Raw genomic sequence first — 22,298 nt, 5'->3', positions numbered from 1 at the left:
CTCAAAAACTAGATGTGAGGCGGAGGACGATCTATGAGTACCACCGCGTGGAGCTGACGAAGACAAAGATCACCAATTCTACAGCTGTGGAAATGATGCCTTTACCCAGTAAGAAGAATTTATAGTCACAGCTTTTGGCTTAATATAGTCTCCTGAATGAATTCCTTATCTTTATATAGGATGTAGACCTTTTCCTTGGCAGTGCGTCTAATTGGCTATTGATTGTGTAAACTGTTTCATCTGTTTTGACCTTTCTCCTCTGCAGCCTGTCTGCAGTTCACCAGCTGTAGCGCCTGCATCTCCTCACAGATCAGCTTCAACTGTAGCTGGTGCCATCGGCTCAACAGGTTGGACATCAGAGCACTTGTACTTCTCACAAAAGACATATTTAATTTTCCTTTTCACGTTTCCTTTCTAGTATTTTCTTACAATCATTATTGTAGGGCCCTTACCTACAACATAAGCATCTTGAGGCAACTGTTGATGTGAATTGGTGCTATATAAATAAATTGAGTTGAAATTGAATTAAATTGAATTAAAGCATTAACACTATCCTAGCTTTTACCAAGATGCACATATGCTATGAATGGAGATCTTTATTCACGCTTTTGTTTTCTTCCATCTAAACTGTTGCACTTGTTGCTTATATTCCAGTAAATAAGTGAGAATGCAGCAGCTAATTTTCTCACAAGGTCTTCAAAGAAGTCTCGTGATATTGTGACTCTTTATGTTTGCTTCAGCAGTTTTAAGCTAGACAAGATCATTTTTAGGAGTCCACATGACCCTGCACCTGGCCACATTAAAAATGCACTGCAAATTTATGAGGTTGTTCCTCCCTCCAGACTCAAACTAAAGGCAGAATGTGCCTTTAGCTGTGCCTTTGTTGGCTTCTAAACTGGAGCTCTCGCTTGTTAATCTAAAAATCTGTGGACACTCTGGATACCTTTAAAAAGCAGCAGACCCATGCATCTTTTAAGACTTGCCTTTCTGGAGTTTTCATTTTATTTATTTATTTTTTTCTCCATTTATTGTATACTGTTAGTCTGTTTACTTCATATTTGACTGGAAAACAGCCTAACCATGCAGTTCATCACATAATACATTTTATGTCATTATTTTGAAAGGAGCAGATTAATAACATCATCAGAGGAGATGGCATCTTTAAATGTTGATCTAGAGCAGTGATTCCCAACCTTTTTCATCTGACATGCCTTCCAAGTCCTCTCGTATCAATAAACTATTTGTTCTCTATATTTTTTTACTACTACTCCATAACAGCTAATGCTACTTACAGCTGTTCTCTTATTCACAAGGGGTCGCCACAGCAGGTTGCTCCACATATTTGATTTGGCATAATTTGTCTGTTTATCCAGTGCTAGACAATATTTAATCCATTGTGTTATTTAACAGCTTAAGTAGTTAACCATATCAGAGCCGGTTAAGGATACCGCTTGTCCAAAAATTGGCTCCAGTTCAGCTGGAAGTGCAGCAGAAGGATTAATAGGAGTGAATGGAGCTAAATGATTTAGTTACATCTGCTAATAGACAAAAAAAGCCAGCATGTTATTTTAGTTTCCTCAAATTCATTGTAAATATGTCCAAATTGCTGAAATTTTCCAGAAGAAATGTGTTTAAATTGCAAATCCCTGGGATTTTCAGTCATTGTTATAATAGTTCTGTGTTTTCTAATTATTTTTTATTTTTCTTTTGTTTTTTTTTAACTCAGTTTAGTTTCATTTAGTTTCCAGATTGGGTTTGCTCATTTCATTTTAGTTTTTTAATGTTTGAAAAGTTTAGTTTCTGTGTTACTTTTAGTCTTTTTAATTATTATTGTGTGGAGGCTATGCGCCAGACTAAAGATTTATGTGCCAGACTCAAGAATTAGGAAACAGACTATGGGCATTACAGTAATGTTTTCAAAGCAGCTGACTCACAGTCTTGAAGACATCCAAAGTGTCAACCAACATGTCGACAACACCCTCATCAGGCAAGTTGGGAAAACAAATTTTTTACCAGACTAACAAATACTAAAATTAAGTATATTTCAATTAGATTCTAATTTAATTGTAGTACTTTTCCAAGGTCACAGAATCATTTGTTTGCTTTTTTTTTTTTCAGAAGTCTAGTTTTTATTTTAGTGAACTAAAATGTTTTTTGCTCATCTAGTTTTAGTTTTTAGTTGAGTTATAGATAACTATAATAACTTGTTTCCTTCACATGAAAGGAGACAGTTGATTGGGTTCGGGGTGTCTGGCTAGGATGCCTTCTTGGCGAGGTGTTTTGGGCATGGGATCAGGACACATGGTTTGGGAATGCACTGGTTTCCCCCAGGAAGAGCTGGAGGCTGGGGCCAGGGAGAAGGAAGTCTGGGAGTCTCTGGTTAGACTGCTGCTCCCATGACCGTGGCCTGGATAAACAGCAAAAAATGGAAGTATAGATGATGGACACATTTTGTTTATCTGCACTATTATCAAATACAACTGTCAGACATTTTGCACTTTAGCTAATTATTTCAACAGTTTTTTCACTTCCACTGACCATTTCCATTTTAATAACTTGTACAATGTTTTGGCAGTCTGTTCATCAATTACAGTAAACTGTTCTACTCAGATCTGGTTGGCTCAGAGTAAGTAGTAGTTTAGTTCATCTTTCCACATAATCTCTGGCTTCTGCAGAATCCCTCAGGGGTACCCTTCATGGGAAATCACTGGTCTAGAGGACTTTATCAAAAACAAGCGGTTAAGATTCTGGTCATGGATTTATATAGAGTAATAACAATAATAATTTTGTAAAATTATGCACCAGGTTTTACTTTAATCAGGCAGCTTCACTTTTACTTCACATTTATCCTATGCAGCAGGTTGTGTAGGTCTTTAGAAGAAAAGGCAAACTCGCTCTAACATTCATCCAGTTCACACCTGTTCTGCCAACCTCTGCTCCACTTTTTATCTTAATCTTCCCGTCTCCCTGCACTTCAAACAAAGGTAAATATTTGAAGCTGCTAAAGGAAGTGTTGGCGTTCCTCCCCCAGACTTTCCTGACAGCTGAATGTGAGCTGTGTGGTGGGTTTATTTTGTCAAATTGAAGAGTCTGAGTTAAACAGACACAAAGAGAGAGATGGTGGTGGAGTTTATCTTCCCTATAAGTTAAGGACGCTTGGACTTGAATGTCGATAGCTGTTGATGTCCGGATTTATTTAGCTGAAAATGCTTTTGGAAGTAGGTCAGTTTTTTTCTGTTTTTTTTTTTTTTTTTTTGGTGTTGTTTGTTTTTCAGTTTGTGGAGCCACAGTCACTTCTTTCTTGTGCTGCTACATTTTAAACTCCTTGATTAGTGAACATTTATCGGTCACTCTTTTCTCTTGAAACTCATCATTTATTCAGACTAATTAATTTGACTGGAGAAATGTGCAGCACTTCTGCTCTGTCTGCTGGGATTGTTATTTTGGACTTACAAGGGGAGTGGGAGTGGTGACTTCCCCTCTGTTTGCATTTTGAAAATTCTCGCCTTTGACAGAGACAAACTAATTTACAGTTCGGTTTTATGAAAAACTGCTTTTTCTGTTCAGCAGTTTATGGATGCAGTGGAGAGACACTGTACGCCTTTAGCAGAGATCTCATTAAGCTGCATTTTAATTAGATTTCCTCCTGTGTTAATATCTGACTGTTCGCCTCACTCTGCCCTTTGTATCCTTCAGCCACTTCCTTTGAAAAAGGCAAACATGCTTTTAAACACGCACTAATTAAAAACTATGGCAGCCTTGCTGGCTCCAGGGGTTAATGAAAGGAGCTGAAATTTAAACAGAACGTCCCTAACAAACTTCTCCACAGTTGAAGTGCTGTGAAGGTGAGAGCGTGGTGCCTCTTTCATGCCGAGTTACAAGGTGAATCAGTTTGCTGTGGCCTGATGTGGACTAAAGTGGGTTAATAAAAGCATGACAGACATTGCAGTGGACTCACAGTGGCGCCGTGATGTGCCAGATCCTCTGAATGCTGATGTGCCTAGAAGTGCAGGGATTTGTTTACCTAAAAAGGACAGCTGGTGTGCATCACAAATGGGTGTTAAGCAGACAAATCTTGAATTTTAATATGTGGCAGCCTGACAGCAAATTGTTCCTGCATACTGTAGTTTTTGTTTTAAATGGTACACAGGCTCAAATGTCTGCCTTAAGCAAGAGTAAATGTGTATTGTAAGTAAAGTCATATGTATTATGAGCAAAATTGACTGATGTAACAAAAGTAAAAGTTAATAAACTATAGGTGTGTTATCACTGATGCGTTAATGTGTGAGCAGCATACACTCACCAGACACTTCATTAGGTGCACATGTTCAACTGCTCGTTAATGCAAATATCTAATCAAATAATCATATGGCAGCAACTCAGTGTATTCAGGCGCAGAAAGGTGATTTAAGTGACTTTGAACGCAGCATGGTTGTTGATGCCAAACGGGCTGGTCTGAGTGTTTCAGAGGTTGCTGATCTTCTGGGATTTTCTCACACAACCATCTTTGGGGTTTAAAGAAAATTGTCTGAAAAAAAAAAAATCCATCCTGCTGTGATTAGTAAAAACTGAGCAGAAATATTCAACCTCGTGGGTTTATTTATATTCAAATGGAGCACCTCAGCCCATTTCTAATTAAAGCTCTGTGGGCTCGCTGCCTTAGATGGCTGCTAGCTGAGATGGATGCCATTGAGAAGAAACAAAGCCATGAGCTCCCTTTAGAGACAGGTTAGACCAGACCTGCTCAGTAATATTGCGCCTCATTCTGCTTCCTTTGCTGCCCTCTCAGGGGGAAAAGCAGCCAGGGGGAAATGGGGGATTAAGCAGAGGAATCTGTCTCGCCTGATTGAACAGATGGACTGACTTTTTTCTCTTTTTTTTTTTTTTTTTCTTTTTTTTGGATGGGGGTAAAAGAAATGGGATCATTAGAGAGGTAGAAAGATGAGAATGGACTCCTTCTGATAAAGTCATTACCATAACAATATGTTCTCTAGAGAAATGGGGCCAGCTGGGGATCTGTAAGACACTACTGGACTCAGTGTCCTTGCAGCACAAAGTACAGATACTACTGCTATGATGCTCTGAACCGCTGCGTTCCTGCCTTGCAATCTGGTCGTAGGTTGTTTTTATGTGTGTATTTCAGAGCGAGTAAATTTCCTGCTTTGCATACTGACTTCTTCTTCCACACAGGAAACTCTTTGAGGGCGTAGACAGACAGAATGATGACAAGCTCACCAGCGGGCGAGTTATAATTTCTATCCCTTTACACCAGGCAAACACAAATACTGTACACATCTGTAAATCTTATTTAGCATTTGGATCATATGCATTTGTAACATTTTTGAGGCATATTTCTCTCCATAGATTAATAGCTGCCACCTCTATTGCTGTCTACCTTTTCAGGTTGTTAGACAAATCACACGGTCATATAAAGTTGACTCAGCAGCACCCTTATCCCAAGGCTTCATGACCCATTGAACTTCCCACTCACAGACCTTCGTACTTTCCTTCTTAAGCTCCTTGAATCCAAAGCTCAGAGGGTGGCAGAGAGTGGGAGGTATTTCCTTCCCAGCTTGCTTCAAAGTAGAAAAACCTAACAGTATTATCGAGCTTTGTTTAAATTAACTACAGATTTTTTAGAGGGAGCACTCAATCTCAGTGTACTTATCACCATGAGGAATGCTACGCTATTGCCAAAAGTATTCACTCACTCATCCAAATCATTGAATTCAGGTGTTACAATCACTTCCATGGCCATGGGTGTATAAACCAAGCATGTAGGCATGCAGACTGCTTCTACAAACATTTGTGAAAGAATGAGTCGCTCTCAGGAGCTCAGTGAATTCCAGCGTGGTACCGTGATAGGATGCCACCTGTGCAACAAGTGCAGTTGTGAAATTTCCTCGCTACTAAATATTCCACAATCAGCTATTTTGTGATTGAGAATGACAGCAACTCAGCCACGAAGTGGCAGACCACATAAAATGATAGAGGGGGGTAGGATGCTGAGGCGCATAGTAAACAGAGGTCACCAACCTTCTCCACAGTCAATCACTTAAGACCTCAAAACTCACACGGCCTTCAGATTAGCTGAAGAACAGTGCATAGATAGCTTCATGGATGGGTTTCCATGGCTGAACAGCTGCATCCAAACCTTACATCACTAAGTGCAATGCAAAGCGTTGGATGCAGTGGTGCCACTACTGGATCTAGAGCAGTGGAGATGGGTTCTCTGGAATCACACCAACACCAGGCCTTCTCGTCCAACATCAGTGTCTGACCTCACAAATGCATTTCTGGAATAATGGTCAAAAATTCCCATAAACATACACCTAAACCTTGTGGAAAGCCTTCCCAGTAGAGTTGAAACCATTATGGCTGCAAAGGGTGGGCCAACATCATATTAAACCCTAAAGATTAAGAATATGCGTGTGAAGACAGATGAGCGAATGCTAGTGTACTCAGCTTCAAAAATAATTGTTTGACATTCTTTATGGCTCTCGACAAGCTTTCTAAAATTTGAGAAAATCTCTTCTTAGGCTTGAAATGTGAAATTTGGGGATACACTGATGGGGATGCCCTGTTTGCGACAGCTGCATCCTGATTTTAATTACAGTGAGAATTTTGTTTTGTTTCCCTCTCTCTTTCTTTCTTTTTTCCTTTGTTTTCTAGTACTCCTCAATTCCTCAACCATCAAACGAGTGTTTTAGAAAAAGTAAATCAGCATTAAAGGTTTATTGTAAATTAAACATTTTAAAATTATTTTAGCCAGGAAAGAGAGTATAACCAAAAGATGATATTGTTTCTGTCAGACCCACATTATTCAGTAAAGCTCTCTGCTGCTTTATTTTTGACTAATAAGAGACATGCTAGTAGTTGTACAAATGGCAATATTAAAATTTATTTTAATTCTGTGTCCTTGCACCTTGGAGTTATGAACAATACTAATCACTGGTTTGCAGACTCATGCTTGGTCATGCATAGTGTGGGTTTGGATTTAAAGCAGACTTGCAGGCAACATCAAGGCTGTTGAAATTCAGCCTTGCTTCCAAGGAGGACAAATCCTAGATGCTGACTTTCTGGTGTTACAGGTTATGCATCCTGCCTCGTTGTGATGGGTACCCTACAGCAGTTGTGCTGGAGCCAGTGCTTGAGTTAATATAAACCCTCTGCTGGATAAACTAAACTGTGATGATGCCTCTCTAAATTCTAAATCTTTTTTCTGCTTTATGTTTTATTTAAAAAAAAAAAAACTGTTCCCACTCTACTTCCACTTTTTATTAGACTGACATTTGTATTTTTTTCTCTGTTCTTAGATGTTCCACCGGCTTTGACCGCCATCACCAGGACTGGATGGACAGCAGCTGCCCAGATGAGGTGAGTATCCAAGACAAATCATACACTAAGCAGCCATGACATGATCATGTTTGATTGTGATTTAGATGGTTCATGATGGAAAAACATCTAAAGCTGCATCAGAAGCATAACAAAATGCCTAATTTTTTAGACCAAGGACAAGATGTGTGACATCATAGACACTACGTACCTTTACCCTTTGACTACAACGGTTGCTGCCAAAACAACAGCCAAGAGGAAGGAGACCACTTCAGGCAGGGACATACCCTCCACCTTACACCCTCCCAATAGCGTCCCCACTGAAGGTAAAGTAGAAAACAGAGCTGGATCAAGGCTCCAAAGCATATTGTGCAGTGATGGATGCTCTGTTCTTGCAAGATGTTAAATGAAGTTCATGTGCTGGAGCTGTTCTTTATTGTTTTTGATGCATTTCCTGTTTTACAACGAGACACTCTTTGTGTTTGGAAAATACATAAATATGTGCTGCAGCTCTCCACTTATATATAAAAAAGAAAAACATATATTCTAGATGACAATCAGTGGAGTACAGTGCAGCAGCTGTGTTTGTACCAACTTTTAAAGAATGCAGATTGAATCAGGACAAATCTCACCAGTCAAAAATGGAAGCACCCCGCAGAACTGGGATGATCTCATTCTGCTAGCTCACTCTCAGTCTTTCATGTCTAAGAATGTGACAGATCTGTTAACATTTGAAAAATATTCCCATCCCTCTGTTGTTCTTTGTAGGCATTTTTCAGGTTATTTATGAGGCATTTTGCTATTTGACTGTGAAGACTAATTTTCCTTTTTTAAGTCTAAACATGAGTATATCAGAGGGACAGCTCAGGTTGAGAGGCAAGGTTGAGATGGTTTGGACATGTGCGGAGGAGAGCTAGTGGATGTAATGGACAAAAGATATTGAATATGGAGCTGCCAGAGAGGAGGAAAAGAGGAAGACCATGTAGAAGACTCATGGATGGAGTGGAGGACGACATGGTTGGTGGGTTGGTGTGACACAAGAGGGTGATATGGATAGGGTGAGAGGCAAATGATCCACTGTGGCGACCCCTAAAGGGAGCAGTAACCAACTCGCTCTAGTTTGGTACTGTGTCTGGCAGTCCAAGTGAAATTATATGGTCAAAAAACAGAGAAAGGACACTTTCTCACATTATACTGAATGATTCCTCGAAGGCTTCATAACAGCAAAGAAATGTGAGACTTAGCAGTTAAATAAGTACATCATGAGCACTCTGGTAGCACTTTGGTAACCTAGAAAATTTGGAACTTTTTTTAAAGCAAACAGCAAGTGAAAACTAAGCTGCAGTTTCTAGAGGCATATGCTGCAGAATACCAGTGGCAAACCCATGCTTACAATTTGTTGTGTTGTAACTTTACAGCTGGGGTTCGTTTTGGTGGCGTTGAGCTCTACAAGTTGTGTAGAGTGCAAAAAACGTACTCCTTCTGCAGACAGTCCATATTGCACATAAAGCAGACTGTAAATGAAAGAATCCGTGAAAATGTCACAGATGATTTTAAACCAAAACTCTGAAGAAAGCCTGTTCTAGATCAGGCTATGTGTTCACCATAGGGTACCGCAGTGATTTAACCTGGTAGAAAGAGAGCCACCTTCATGTCACTGAAACTCTGACTTTATGATCAACATACTATAGATTGCTAACCTGTTAATCTTGCTTCTTAGCACACCCCTCTAGTCAAAAGTCAGGTGTGTTGTGCCTCCTTTTGTGAAAATGCTTTTGCTTACATGGGTTGCATCAGGCAGTATGAATAAACAGCTGATATGACTGTTTAGTTGGAGGGCTTGAAATAAGAACATATCTACGCACCCGAAGTACCATCATTGCAGTACTTTGCAATACTTGACAAGACACAAATTTTCTCGAGTTGTGTGAGAACAGCAAAGGTCAAATAAGGCTGTGTTCCTTTGATTTTGCACCGTAAAGTATTTTAGCACATGATTCACTGCACCCCAGCGGGAGACCAACCTGAACCACACTGCTGCATAATCTCTGAGTTATCTAATGCAAATCTGTTTGGAGGCAGCAGACAGTCGTCTTTTGCTGATGATAGGAAAATGGCCAAGGTGTCCTCTGGAGTTTGTTTACTTCCATTTCTTTGCCTCCAAAGATGCCAGAGTTACCACGAGTTGGTCGAATTTATCGTGCCAATTTTGAGTTCATTTCCCTTTATATGGCCTTTGAACATTTTATTTCAGTAAATAGGCAATTTATCTTAATCAGCTCCAGATGTGGTTGTGAGTGAGTCAAAATGATAGGAAGGGCCCACCCATCTGCTCCTGTCTCTTTGTATGTCACCATATGAAAACACTGTGTTTATAATCAACTCTAAAATCACACAGGTGGTACATTATGTTGTGTTTTCTCACTTGTGTTGCTTCCGTGTGATATATTTGGGAGCTTTAAGTTTATTGAATTAAAAAAGTACCCTGTATTCATCAATTAAATCATGTGGGTAAGAAAACTGATAAATATGCCGGCGTAGTAACTAACAACATGTGTAATGTATGTATGGCTGCCAGAACTCAGGCTAATTTGTCTCTGCTTAAGACCTAAAATGTGTAAAACCAGGCCAAAAAATTAGAAGTTTACTTCTTCAAGTGGCTCAATAATTTACTCAAATAGCTGGGAATCGTAGGTTTTAGTAAACACTACTCAGTGTGCTGTACAAAACGCATTTTTGTGGCTATTTTGAGGAATTTAAGTCAGTGGGATGGTGTGTGGCTCACAGACTCATGATAAGCTAGTGTGCATGTTTTTTTGTATTATTTTTAGTAGTTTTTAGCAAGAAATTGAGTTCTGTGACACAGAGAAATATGATTATAAACAGTACTCCTGGCCAAGTTCAAATGAAGGATTTTGCAATACCTCACCAGAGGGGTGATGGTAAAAGGTGTAATTAGGGCTCACAGGAAGTTTTTTTTTTTTTTTTTAGTTAATGTTGTGGCTCAGGAAACACTGCAAACAATCTTTCCCAATCCTTTCCTTTAGCTCATGCAAGGTCGGGGCGTTGTTTGACCTCGGATGTTCTAACTTTAAAGTCAAAAATTAAAGCTAATCATGCTCTTGTGGGTTATTACTCCTTGACAATTAAACCGGCTTCCTGTAGCAAATTCAGGTTGATTACTTTTTGTGTGTGTTGTTCTCGTCCCGTTCACCTCTTCTATCTGGTGCTTCTGGAGAGCTTTATAACTTGTTTGATCTTTGGCTATTATTTTCAAACATCTAAAGCTTTAAAATGTGCCCCAGAAATGTAGTTTTTTTGAGTCTAAAAAAACTTTTCAGTGCAGAAGCATGTCAGCAGTGTTACTCTACTCTACATCTCAATGTCATTTGTCCTCCACTGAAATTACTTTTTTCTTTTTTTTCTTTTCTTTTTTTTTTTTTTAGTCATTCTACTGTGCATCCAAGTCTGGGTTATCTTTTAGTTTGTATTTTTAAAAAAGGCATTTACTTTCATGGCTAGGCTAACTCAGGCAGAGGCCGACCTTTTCCGTGGCACACCCATTAATCATCATGTGGAGGCTGAGTTTAAATGGCCAGGCCATCGCAGTCGGGCGCTCGACGGACTGCTGTGATGAGGATAGATGCAGTGAGTTCAGGGAGGAATGTGAAAACTGTCCTGCTGTGAGGCGAAACACAAAGAGCTGTCCCACAGATCAAACCAGGGCGTAGTGAGAGGCCTACCAGAGGACTTGAGGAGTACAATTCGCGGCCTGTGTGTGTCTTAGTGTCCGTGAGTTCAGGAGGTTGTGCTGCGGTATTTACATTTGTTATCGCTGATATTCTGACAGCAGATCAGCCTCACCGACTAGCCCCTCACTCGTCAGCTGCAGGGGTCAAGGGTCAGGTTAGATCGCAGGCTGGGTGGTTCATGCACATGCACAGTGGATAAGAGAGCGAGGGAGGGAAAAAAACCATCCAGAGAGGATGAATGTGTGTGTGGGCGGAGGTTTGTTTGGGTGTGATGGAAACATCTAGTCTCTCACTTTGCTCATGTTCAGCTGTACTTAATATGCCTCCTTCTAAGAAACTAGTCACTTATAAAGTAAATGGAATTTTTGCATTTATATGCATGTTAAGCAATGAAAGCTACACGGCACTGGGGCTGGTTGTAAAAGTGATTTATTTCCCATCTTCTACTTCATGTACAACCTCCAGTAATATTCAAGTAATAAAAAAAGGCTTTATGCCTTACCAGGTCAGGTTATTTGTCAATATTTATCTTACACACTTCATACCTATTTAACATTAATGTAGTCTGTCCCCTATTCTATAAAAAGATATTGGCAGTAATTAGGAACCCTCTCAAAATACAGCTGTTCAGATTTTTGCCAGTATCTTTCTCCTTTTTCTCATTTCAAAATGACTTATAATAAAGGTGAAACTAATCAGGGTATAAAAAAACTATTGCAGTAGAAAAAGACATATAATACTTATCTTGTTACAAGTGTGCTCTGTTGGATTGAGTACAGTGAACTCATTGTGATGTTCAAGAAACCAATTTGAGGTGATTTGAGCTTTGTAACATGGCTCATTATCCTGCTGGAAGCAGCCATCACTCTGGTGACAGCTAGTACTAAGGGGCCCAAAGTGTGCCAAGCAAAATGTTCCCCACACCATTACACCAATACCAGCAGCATGAACTGTTAATAAATGGCAGATTGGATCCATACCTTTATGTTTTTAGGCCTAATTCTGACCCTACCATCCAAATATCACAGCAGAAATCTAGAGTCATTGGACTAAGCAATGTTTTTCCAATCTTCTGTTGTCCAGCTTTGGTGAGCCTGTGTGTCACTTTCCCATTCTGAGCTGACAGGAGTGGCACCCAATGTGCTCTTCTCCTGCTGTAGCCCATCTGCTTCAAGTTTTGACACATAGATAGTGGAAAGAGGTGAGTGAAGGAGAAACAGTAATCATGGGAAACCCCCCAGCAGCCTAGGCAAATTCAAGAGCATATATACAATTCAAGTGTACAAATACACACAACTTGCTTCAGCTATTTTACAGGAAAAGTAGTTCCAGAGACCCAAATAATAGACTAATTACATTAGCATACACAGTAATTTAAGCAATGTGTACTCAGAATATTTGAAGGAAATAAAATATAAATTGAAAGTAAATCTGCACAAAAAAAAAGCATAAACAGGTGACAAATTAGGGTGATCTGAAGCAGCTGGAAGAGTTCATAGATCCCAGAGAAAGGGAGAATATTCCAGTTGGAATATTCAGTGGGGAGTCTTGGGACATGAAATACATGTGCGTGGATATAAAGATCTACATATAACCAGAAGCTACTTCAAATATGAAAAACGGTTTTGAGCCACATATTTGATTTGATTTTAACTTCTAGATTTGGGTTGGACACATACATCAAAGAATTTTAATATTTTGTGGACAACTATGCAAAGTGTACATATGAGAATATATTATTTAAAAAAAAAAACCTTTTCTAATACATTTTACTTCATTTCTAATACATACACCTACCTAAACAGATATTTTTGTGAAACAAAAGCACAGAGATAGTAAAATCAAATTCACACCCCTGGTGCAGGATCGACTCGAGGTTAAATTTTGTGCGGTCACTTTGAGAACGATATCTTTTAATGATTCATTTCAGTCACTAAAATGCACCCGTATTGCTCTTTTTTTTAAAAAAAAAAGAAAAAATTGAAATCATTGTGGATTAAATCATCCAGTGAAATGTATCTGGTGATGTGTGGGTCAAATTTGCATAATGTGAATCCTATGATGTGTATAAATGTCTGCTACCCTTTGAGGAGAAGTGGGTCATGCTACATTTCCATATTTCACATGTATAGTTAACCCCAGACTGCTTTTATGTGTTGAATTATGAATGCGGAACCATTATATTCCAAGCATTCATTTTTAATAGGATGTTAAATGTAGTAAAGGAAGATGGTTCACTAATGAAAGTAGCTTGGTCTCATTTGGGACCATTAGTGAGTTATTTATGTTGTCAAATACAAACTATAAAGAGAAATATTGATCATCATGTCTGATGTTTGTGGTTCTTTCTCTCTTTGTCTCCTCACAGATGACACCAAGCTCGCTCTGCCTCTCAGAGACAACCAGGGTAGGTCCCCGACTTTCACTGCTGTGTCATCCAGTAACTGTTGAAGCTAAGCTGCTGCTCCCTGTTGTTTTTATGGTTGATTATTTCTCTGTCTGTCTCATGGTTTGATTTTTCTGCTGAGGCATCTGTCCCTGATTGCTTTTTTTTATCTTCTGGGGGACATGTGGCTCAGTCAGTTGATAAACTTTATCCAGCAGTCAACTATAATGCTTACTGTCCTCTGTGGGTCCCAGCAATCAATTATAGTGTCTAGACCAATGCGAGTAAAAACAACAGTGAATAGAGGCTGTAAGCCTATAGGCCTGGTTGTTGGATTTAGATACCATTACATGAAAAAGAAAGTTGACCCTCTGTTTATTCTAAGGTTTTACTTATCAGGAGATTTTAAAATTAGATAAATATTCAGATAAGCTTCAGATAAATGATAACACGGGACATATTACACTGTCATTATTTAGTTAACAAAAACTAAGCCAGAATGCAGAAGCAGTGTGTGAAAAATTTGATATACCCATACTGCTTCCACAGGAATTAAGAGGGTAAGTAGCAGCCAGGTGCTGCCAAATGCACTTTGCACTAATTGATCATCAGCAAGTGTGAGCACCTCTATAAAAGCAGAGGTTTCAGTGGTTTGCTGGTCAGGTGTATGTTAACACAATGTCAAGGAGAAAGGACATCAGCAGTCATGTACAATTTATAGAGTGGAATCTTAATTTTAGGACTTGAAAAAGGCAAAACCAAAATGAAAATGCGATTAAAAAAAAACAAAACAAACATGTCCTGACTAGCTGGTTAGCTGCCTGTTCAAAAACTAATTCAGGACTGCGTCAAGTTCAGAGCTACAGTCCCAGATTTTTACTTGGTTTGGAAAACGTCTCTTTTCTAGAATTGAGAGACTTTTAGGAAGAAAAGTAAGAAACACAAACTACAAACAGGTTGTTTTTTTAATGGATATCCACCCAGAGTTATGTTAGTTATATTACAGCACACCACGCAAGTTTATACAGTATAATGCACTATAATGCTATCATCTGATGATGATGCTCCCAGTTTTTAGCACAATATCGTGTTTATCATGTTACAAAAGAAACTCATTTAAATCCAATTAGCTGGCAAAAGTAAAAGTTAAACAACGATGAAAGATTGTTAACAGCTCAATCCATCAGTCCAGTGTGCAGGCATGAGCAACAAATGCCATACTCATGGCACTTCACTGAGTCTTTTATACAATAACTAGCAGATATGCATGCAATTTCACAGTTATGACTGTTTTTCACTGCTGCTCTGCACACACAACAACACAATTGGCTCACATGTTTCCCAGTTTGGCTACTGATTGGCTGATTACAGAATTATCTCATAAACACTGACAAAAACCAATTAATTGCAGCTTCCAGCTGCTTGGTGTATCAGATGAGTAGCTACAATGTTAAAGTTAATTCATTGTCATTATTGACATTTAACCACAGTATTATGAGACATAAGTTTAATTGTTTGTTTGTGAACAGTGATGGCTACTGATTGCTTTAGCAGAATTTTCTGATGCTGTGTAAATTTTTGTAATCATACAAAATAAAAGCATGTGAAAAAAGCCCTTTCAGTATAAAATGTAGCTACAATGAGCATTTAAGGTGGTACAAATAATAAGTGCATTGAAAAAAGAAGAAAAACATTCAAGCTGTGGTCTTTTTTACACCAAAATATCAGATCAAATTTGACACTGACTGTCCAGTCTACAGTTTTTCTTTTATTGTGCTTTAGTTGATAATATGTGGTGGAGGAAAAACATCCAAACTCTTGAAATTACTTTGAACTCCATCAGTTTTCGGAGATAGCCTCGCAAATGTTTCATTTCCTGCTTGAGAGGAATTGGAAATCCACGGCTTCTATCACACTTTCATTACACAAACACTGCATGTTTCCCATCACTTGAGCACTCTTGTGCTGGCGCCTGGTGCTGTGATGATATCTCTTTGCATATTTTTTTCATGCATCTACCCTTTATCAACGCACACCTGGCAATGGTGTCAGTCAAGGTGAAGCTAAATTGCAAAGAAAGGACCAAAACATATAAAGCGGGAAATTATATTGGCTTTGCCTCTGCATTGATTTTATTGCTATTATAACTAGTGAATGTTTATAAAGTTGTATTTAATCAGTCTGATTCCTGTCAGTTTGTATCTAGATGATCCAGCGTGTTAAACTCTCGGCACAGCCAGGTTTTGTCTGACCTTGACTGTGACAGGAAATGCTGAGGTTATTACATCTTCAATAAGCCCTCAGATAAGAAACAACAGGAGCTGCTTCTCAGCCCCACCACTCCTCAGTTCCTATTTACAAAGAGGCTGAATTATAGGTCTGCTCAGTTTGTGTTGTTTGTTTCCTGAAACCCATTAGCCAAGTGAGAGAACAGTTGTACTCCCCTGCGCCAACTGTGGCACTAATGTGGAGCTGAAAATGAACATATTGGCTTGGCTTCCTTTGGTCTCATTTGTCCTCTCTCAAAATCTCTAATGTATTTTATTGCTATCTAAGAGCTCTGCTGTCCATTAGTGCTCAGGTTCCAGTAGTCACAAAGGACAAAGCTAATGAAGAATGAATTCAATGTGCTGTATACCTGCCACTTTGTCCAAGTCCAACTATATTGTGCTGCAGCAATAAATATTCCCACCATTACAGTATTTGTATGCTTAAGAATATTTAAGCCATGCTGGCTCCAGTGTCAGTGGTCTAGACTGAAGTACCTCAATAACTAAAGCTACACCAGTATAAGCTGTTTTTGTGGTAAAAATAAGGACATTAAAGAGTTCAGCTTCAACCTTTTGAAAGCTCTATATTTTGTTGTTTTATAGACTACACTGGTTCCAAGCCTTCTCTTGATACACCCACCAAAGTACCCCTGAAGTCCAGCCAGACTTAATAACTCCTCCATCAGCACCACCTCTTATCTTTAAAGATGCTCATTTGAGACTGGATCAGTGCAACCTTCAGCTTATCATTATCAGTTATGGTTATCCCTGACTTTCAATAATTTTCTCTCTGTTAGTTCCCATTTCATAACACCATACCCTCCATATATTAGAGACTAATATAAACTATTTAGCCATATAGCTATATAATTATTTCAGCAGCTAGCAATACTGGCAGCTAATAATTTCCAACTCTTTATTCACAGTTTTACCTACTTATTTCAGTTGTTTGCCTGGTAGGTTAGGCAATAATTTGTATATGCATCCTCTTGGTGAACAGTTTCAAAGGCAGGTATAGATGAAGGTGCCCAGGAATACAGAAGTAATTAAACTCATCAAAAGCTGCAAGATTAAAGTGATATACACATGAACTGACCCAAATGTTTTCATCGATAATTCTATAAAATACCATGAGTAGAGTTACTTTGGGTGCTTTGGTTTTATATGTGCATGTGTATTTTGTGTAATCAGTCTGCTCATCTTTCCCTTTAGTTTTTACTCCTATGCACTCATCCTGCCTCAGAGCCCTGCATCTCTATCCTCTCTTTAGTCATTACACGATAGCTTACCCACTGGCTTTAATGAAGTTACGTTTCTGCGCAAACCTCAGATCCACTCAAATCTTAATTAAATGAAAAATTTCCTCTCTTTTTTTCAGATTAGTTACACTACTAGAGATGTAGGCCCTTGTTCCTCTGGTGTGATACACTAGATTACAGTTATTTCGTATATGCAATAGAAATTTCTAATAATTGTTGGATTTATTACCATTACTAGCCAGGATGAGCAGTCACCTTTGTAATTGCCTGATTTTCATCTCGACCTGTTTTCAGACTGTAGTGAAACTTAAGTAATGCTACTAAGATGGTAAACATTATACCCGCTGATCATTATCATGGCTGTAGACTCTATTTTGTCTCATCAGTGTTTTGCTATCATGTTTTTTGTTTTGGAATGCAGTGCACTTAAAAGCTGCTTTTTCACTGTTTCGCCTATGTTGAGGACAAAAAAGCAAGTGATTAAAAAAAGAAAACAGATTCAAAAGTATGTCTTTAGTTTGACAAACCCACTATGACCCAGGTGTATGTGATATTTTGAAGCTGCTGCCTTATTGGCTTAGACTCAGAAGAGTCCAGATGAAACTCTCTGTGCCAGAGCACTGGGCTCCTCCAGGGGTCGGCTTGTCTCTGCTTCCATTCTGCTGGTTATTTAGCTGCTGGGCTTTAGATTTTTTTATTGTGTCTACATCTCCGCTCAGCCACAACCCCCCTGCTAACCTTCCAACACCCCTGACTAACAGCCTGTCGCATCATTTGGGCTTCCAGCTGTAGCAGAAGATGGCTCTTGGACTGTGCAGCTCCAGCAGAATAAACACAGGGGAAAATGTCTTTCTGAGAAAAGCAGAGCTCACTCAGACTGTGTATTTATTATTAAGCTCAAAAGTGAGGATGTCATTATGCTGTTTTCTCTAAGAAAAAAAAAAAAAAAAGTAGGGCTCCTGACTCACTGTCTCATAGCTGATTGACAATGATGAAAACAGTTGGATTGCCGGTCATCAGTTGTTTTGTTTCAGCACAGGAAATTATTCATTCATTGTTTTTATTTTCATTCCCAGTTATGGTGGGCACATATGGCTACACTGACAAACACATTTACACTGAATTCCCACACACATTGCACAGATTTGATTACTGCTGGAAATCAATGATGCAGGGGAGAGACTGGTTGGCTGACAAGCAGAGTGGTGGGTATTTCTGCTAATTAAAGCCAGGGTGGAGCTCCGAAGAGGTTGCCAGGGTGGCACAGAAGGAGGGGAAAAAAATCCACAGCCTTGTGAGTACATGTGGTCTGAACCTGCTATAAATCTGCGTGAGATGAGGTACAGTTTGAAGGCAGACTCTTTGCAGGTTTACATTCTCTGCTGAACACTGTTTGCATTTGTTTGTTGTTATTCTGTGTATTCTTCTCTCTGACAAATTGCAGGTGAAATTCTCTTGTTTTTTTTTTCTCTGTGTGTGTGTCTGTGGTGTTTCCTGAAATTGTGCCCCCAAAGATGAAACTGAGATTCCCAGTAGGTTTACAGACTGCTATTATCATCTTCAAAAGAACTCTCAAAACACCTGCTGGTTGACTTTGAGGTTCAAATATAAATCTGATGAAGTGCTTTACAGAGCTGACTTCCAAGACCAGCTAAAGGACAGAATTGTTATGTACTTACAGCTTCTTCAGTTTTCAGTTGCCATGACTGGAGGCTACAATAGGACTATAGACCTTGGCTATAGTCCTATTGTAGGGCTATAGACCTTCTTCCTCCTCCTAACTTACTTCCTTCAGGACCAAACACCGGTGTTGGATTACTCATACAGAGAGAAGAACTGCTCACAAATGCATAAAAAGATTTCAGAACAATCATACCAGAGACTACTAAAGAGCCACTTTATGATGAACCTTGAATTTTTTCTGAAAAGTGAAAGAAATGTCCTTTTAACCATTCAACAAAAACCTGATGTGCATAAATGAATCAGGCGTGCAGGGCTGAATGAGACTGGTGCGGTTGTTAAGTTTTAAAATAAAATACCTTTTTTTTTTCCAGTGTGGTGCCATGGAGCAAAATCTGAACTTTAAGGCATTTTGGTCCAAGCAGGAAAGGAGCGTGTTGATGAGTAATGAGTGTCCCCTGCTGGTCGACAACAAAAACTGCAACAGCAAAAAAACCCTCACATTGTGGATGTTTTTGTCCGTGTCACACCAGTTTAAGCATGCGGCACAAAGTGATAATGTATTATAAACCAGCAGTGCTGAACAATCTGAAATAGCAAACTGAATGCATATGTGACAGTGTAATGTTTTTTGTTTTCCAGTGATGCCAGCTGACAGTGCTGTAGACAGGGTGCCAGGCACTCATCCTCTTCACACTGGTCTGATCCTGGGCATCTTGCTGGTGATGCTCATCATGATAGCGGGCGTGCTGATCACCGTCTACATCTACCATCACCCGACCTCTGCAGCCAGCCTCTTCCTTATCGAGGTGAGCAGCAACACCAGTGGGAAGGAAAGCTCATTCTTGACCTTGGTTTACAAGATTAGTTGACAAAAATATTTCATAACACAGTGCATTTAGATCTGAAGGTAGAATGTTTATTATGTGCATAGTGTCAGTCTTTTGCATATTTGAACCAGATCTGACAAGAAGTCCACAAAATGCTTAGGAAAAATTTTAAATACCTACAATATTCCACATGACAAAATATCTTATGAGAAAGCTTTTTTTTAAAAACTAAAATTAATGCTAAATTATTTATGATATTTCCTGTATTATCCTCAGTATCTTTTGTCTTTGTGAGGGAGAAGTATACTCTTTTTTTTTTTTAATGAGAATCAAACCAGTTAACATTCAGAGGCGTTCTCAAAAACCCTAAGGTCTCATTTCTGCAAAATGCGGACAGTCATCATTTAATGTGATTATCAAGTTAGGAATGTGTACAAACCACAGGCTGAAGGGGATAAAAACCTTCAGACCCCAGCCATGCAGGCCTAGAAACTGGTCAGTGTCCTCCTGGCAACTGCCGGGTTGCTAGGGAAAGTGTGTATTCAGCAACAAGTGGCTTTGGGAGGTTACTGTTCTGGTGATGTTGGTCTCAAAGAGGTAAATGGTGCTGCACCGAAAACCTTTTTGCAATTGCTTTGGTTGCTAGCAGGTTCCCGTGGTTGACCATAGTTTGCATGGAAGACACAGATTTGGCTGCAGACACTAAAAAAGTACTCGCCGTTACGACTGAAACTGTAAAGAAGTGCGATGCAAATCAGAAACATTTGGCTTCAAATAAAAGTTGTACCTTTTGAAATGTGGTGCTTACAAGTGGCAAGCACAGCTTTTACTTTAAAAGGGAACATTCTCCATTTCAGGTTTGTGTTGTGTTTTTTTATTTATTTTGTTTTTGTTTTATGTATGGATAGATGTATGGATGTAGGGACAGTTCTATTAAAACATATTCACCTTGGTGTATTTTATTCCTTAGTAGTTGACACATAAATATGATGTTCAGACTGTTGTGATAAAACTTGGTCTGCTAAGAAAGTAATTAATCTGTATGAAAAATTGGCATCACTTTTCACAAATGATGAACCCAGCAACAAATGGTGACTCATTTTCCATCTCCATATTTTTATTCTGGGACTCTATCGCAGTAGATTTATACAACTGTACTATAACACACTCAGTATTTTCCTTTATGGTGAGTAGACTTTTAAAATTTGGGACAGTTATCAGTCTTTCTTTCTGTTGTGGGAATATTTCAGGGTACCATGCACTGCGTAAGTATCAAGTTAGACACTCAACTCAGAGGGCTCTAGGTGAATGCAGTACACTCACATATCCTAACCTTTAACCTTTAGCACACTGTAGCCTCTGATCTTTAATCCTCAACTCATCTCGTGCAGAGACGCCCGAGCAGGTGGCCAGCCATGAGTTTCGCCGGGGGTCGGGTCACCCAGCCTACGCGGAGGTGGAGCCTGTGGGCCAGGAGAAGGAGGGCTTCATCGAGTCCGAGCAGTGCTGAGGGAGGAGGGGGTGTCCCACATCCCTCCCTCCCCCGCACCCTGCAGCCTCCCTCCTGTGCTAGCCCTCATCCCTCCTGCTCCACAGAGAGTTCTAACTTGGAACCTCCTGGATGTGCTTATCGGGGGAGGACCTCAGTGTACACAATGACTCGTTAAGACTGTGGAATCGGTCCATTGAGCGCTAGATGAGACTGGATGCAGTAGCTGCTGACATAAGAAAGTGAGAAACCACTGAAAACTATTCCCAGCTCCCGATAGCAAGGAGCTGAGCTGCTGGGGCAGAGGGAGGGGACAAGCGATGAGGTCATTGACTCTGCATTCGTTAAGAGTTTTATGTGGCTATCGCATTGCCATGGTGGGACTGTACAAAGCCTGACTGATATCCGTGTGTTGGGTGGGGGGGGGGGGGGGGGGGGGGGGGGGGGGGGGGGGGGGGGGGGGGGGGGGGGGGGGGGGGGGGGGGGGGGGGGGGGGTGGGGGGGGGGGGGGTAGGGTGATTATACAATATATATTTTCAGAATCAATACAGAGTGTTTGGAGCAGAAATGTCCACTTTATTGTTCTTGGGGTTATACATTATAGGCCTTTGTATATCCATCAGGTTTTCCTTTGTTTCCTTTCTGTCTCTATGTTTCACAGGGGGTAGTGCATTTATCTGTACAGACTGTTGGTATTGCTTTCAATACCATTGCAAGGCTTAATTGACTTTTCCATAATCCACTCTGCACAGAGAGGCTGTGGGCTGTGTGATATGAACGCGAGCTGAACTCAACCAATCCCAGCTGGGAGTAAAGCTCTGAACATTCTGCATTGATTGTGTGAATTGGTTTGAGATTTTGGGGCTGGTTTCATTTTCTGAAAAATGAAGTGTAATGTGGGGGGTTTTTTGTTTTTTTTTGTTTGTTTTTTTGGGGGGGGGGGGGGGGGTGTTCACTGAGAATATCTCTGCATTTTTCTTGTCTTTTCTTTCCTTTTGGGGGGGATGGGGTGGGTGGGGTATGGGCACTCTCTATCCTTCTCTAGATTATTTTTGCATTGATTTAATTACTGCCATGCTATTTCATCCCAGAGTAGAGTTTGCACTTTTTTTTTTTTCATTCGACATGTGGTACTAATGCAAAATTACAAGACAGGCGCTTGTGAGTTTGAATATATTTTCTGAAGTGTAAGTGATTCTCATGTGTGTGAATACAGAAGACCGTTTACAGTAGTGATTGGATATCCGCCTGCTGTATGGGTGCATATATTTGAGCTGGCTCTGCACATTTGATTCTT

The 22,298-nt window shown here is 39.7% G+C and overlaps 1 protein-coding gene across 1 annotated transcript in view; it reads left to right on the top strand.

Moving 5' to 3' along the window:
* The window catches only part of plxdc2b (plexin domain containing 2b), a 109,994-nt gene extending 88,841 nt beyond the window's left edge, over positions 1–21,153 (top strand). The window contains 8 exon segments of the mRNA XM_030756794.1: positions 13–108; positions 266–347; positions 7,317–7,377; positions 7,508–7,661; positions 13,456–13,494; positions 19,325–19,491; positions 20,904–20,925; positions 20,928–21,153. Coding sequence (XP_030612654.1) covers positions 13–108; positions 266–347; positions 7,317–7,377; positions 7,508–7,661; positions 13,456–13,494; positions 19,325–19,491; positions 20,904–20,925; positions 20,928–21,022 — 716 coding nt within the window. The 3' untranslated portion in view covers positions 21,023–21,153.
* The last annotated feature ends 1,145 nt before the right edge of the window (positions 21,154–22,298 follow it).

This window comes from Archocentrus centrarchus, chromosome 20 (assembly GCF_007364275.1).
Source record: "Archocentrus centrarchus isolate MPI-CPG fArcCen1 chromosome 20, fArcCen1, whole genome shotgun sequence".
Taxonomy (NCBI): Eukaryota; Metazoa; Chordata; class Actinopteri; order Cichliformes; family Cichlidae; genus Archocentrus; species Archocentrus centrarchus.
Note: the sequence above shows the minus strand (reverse complement) of the source record. Positions and strands in the feature narration are given on the sequence as shown.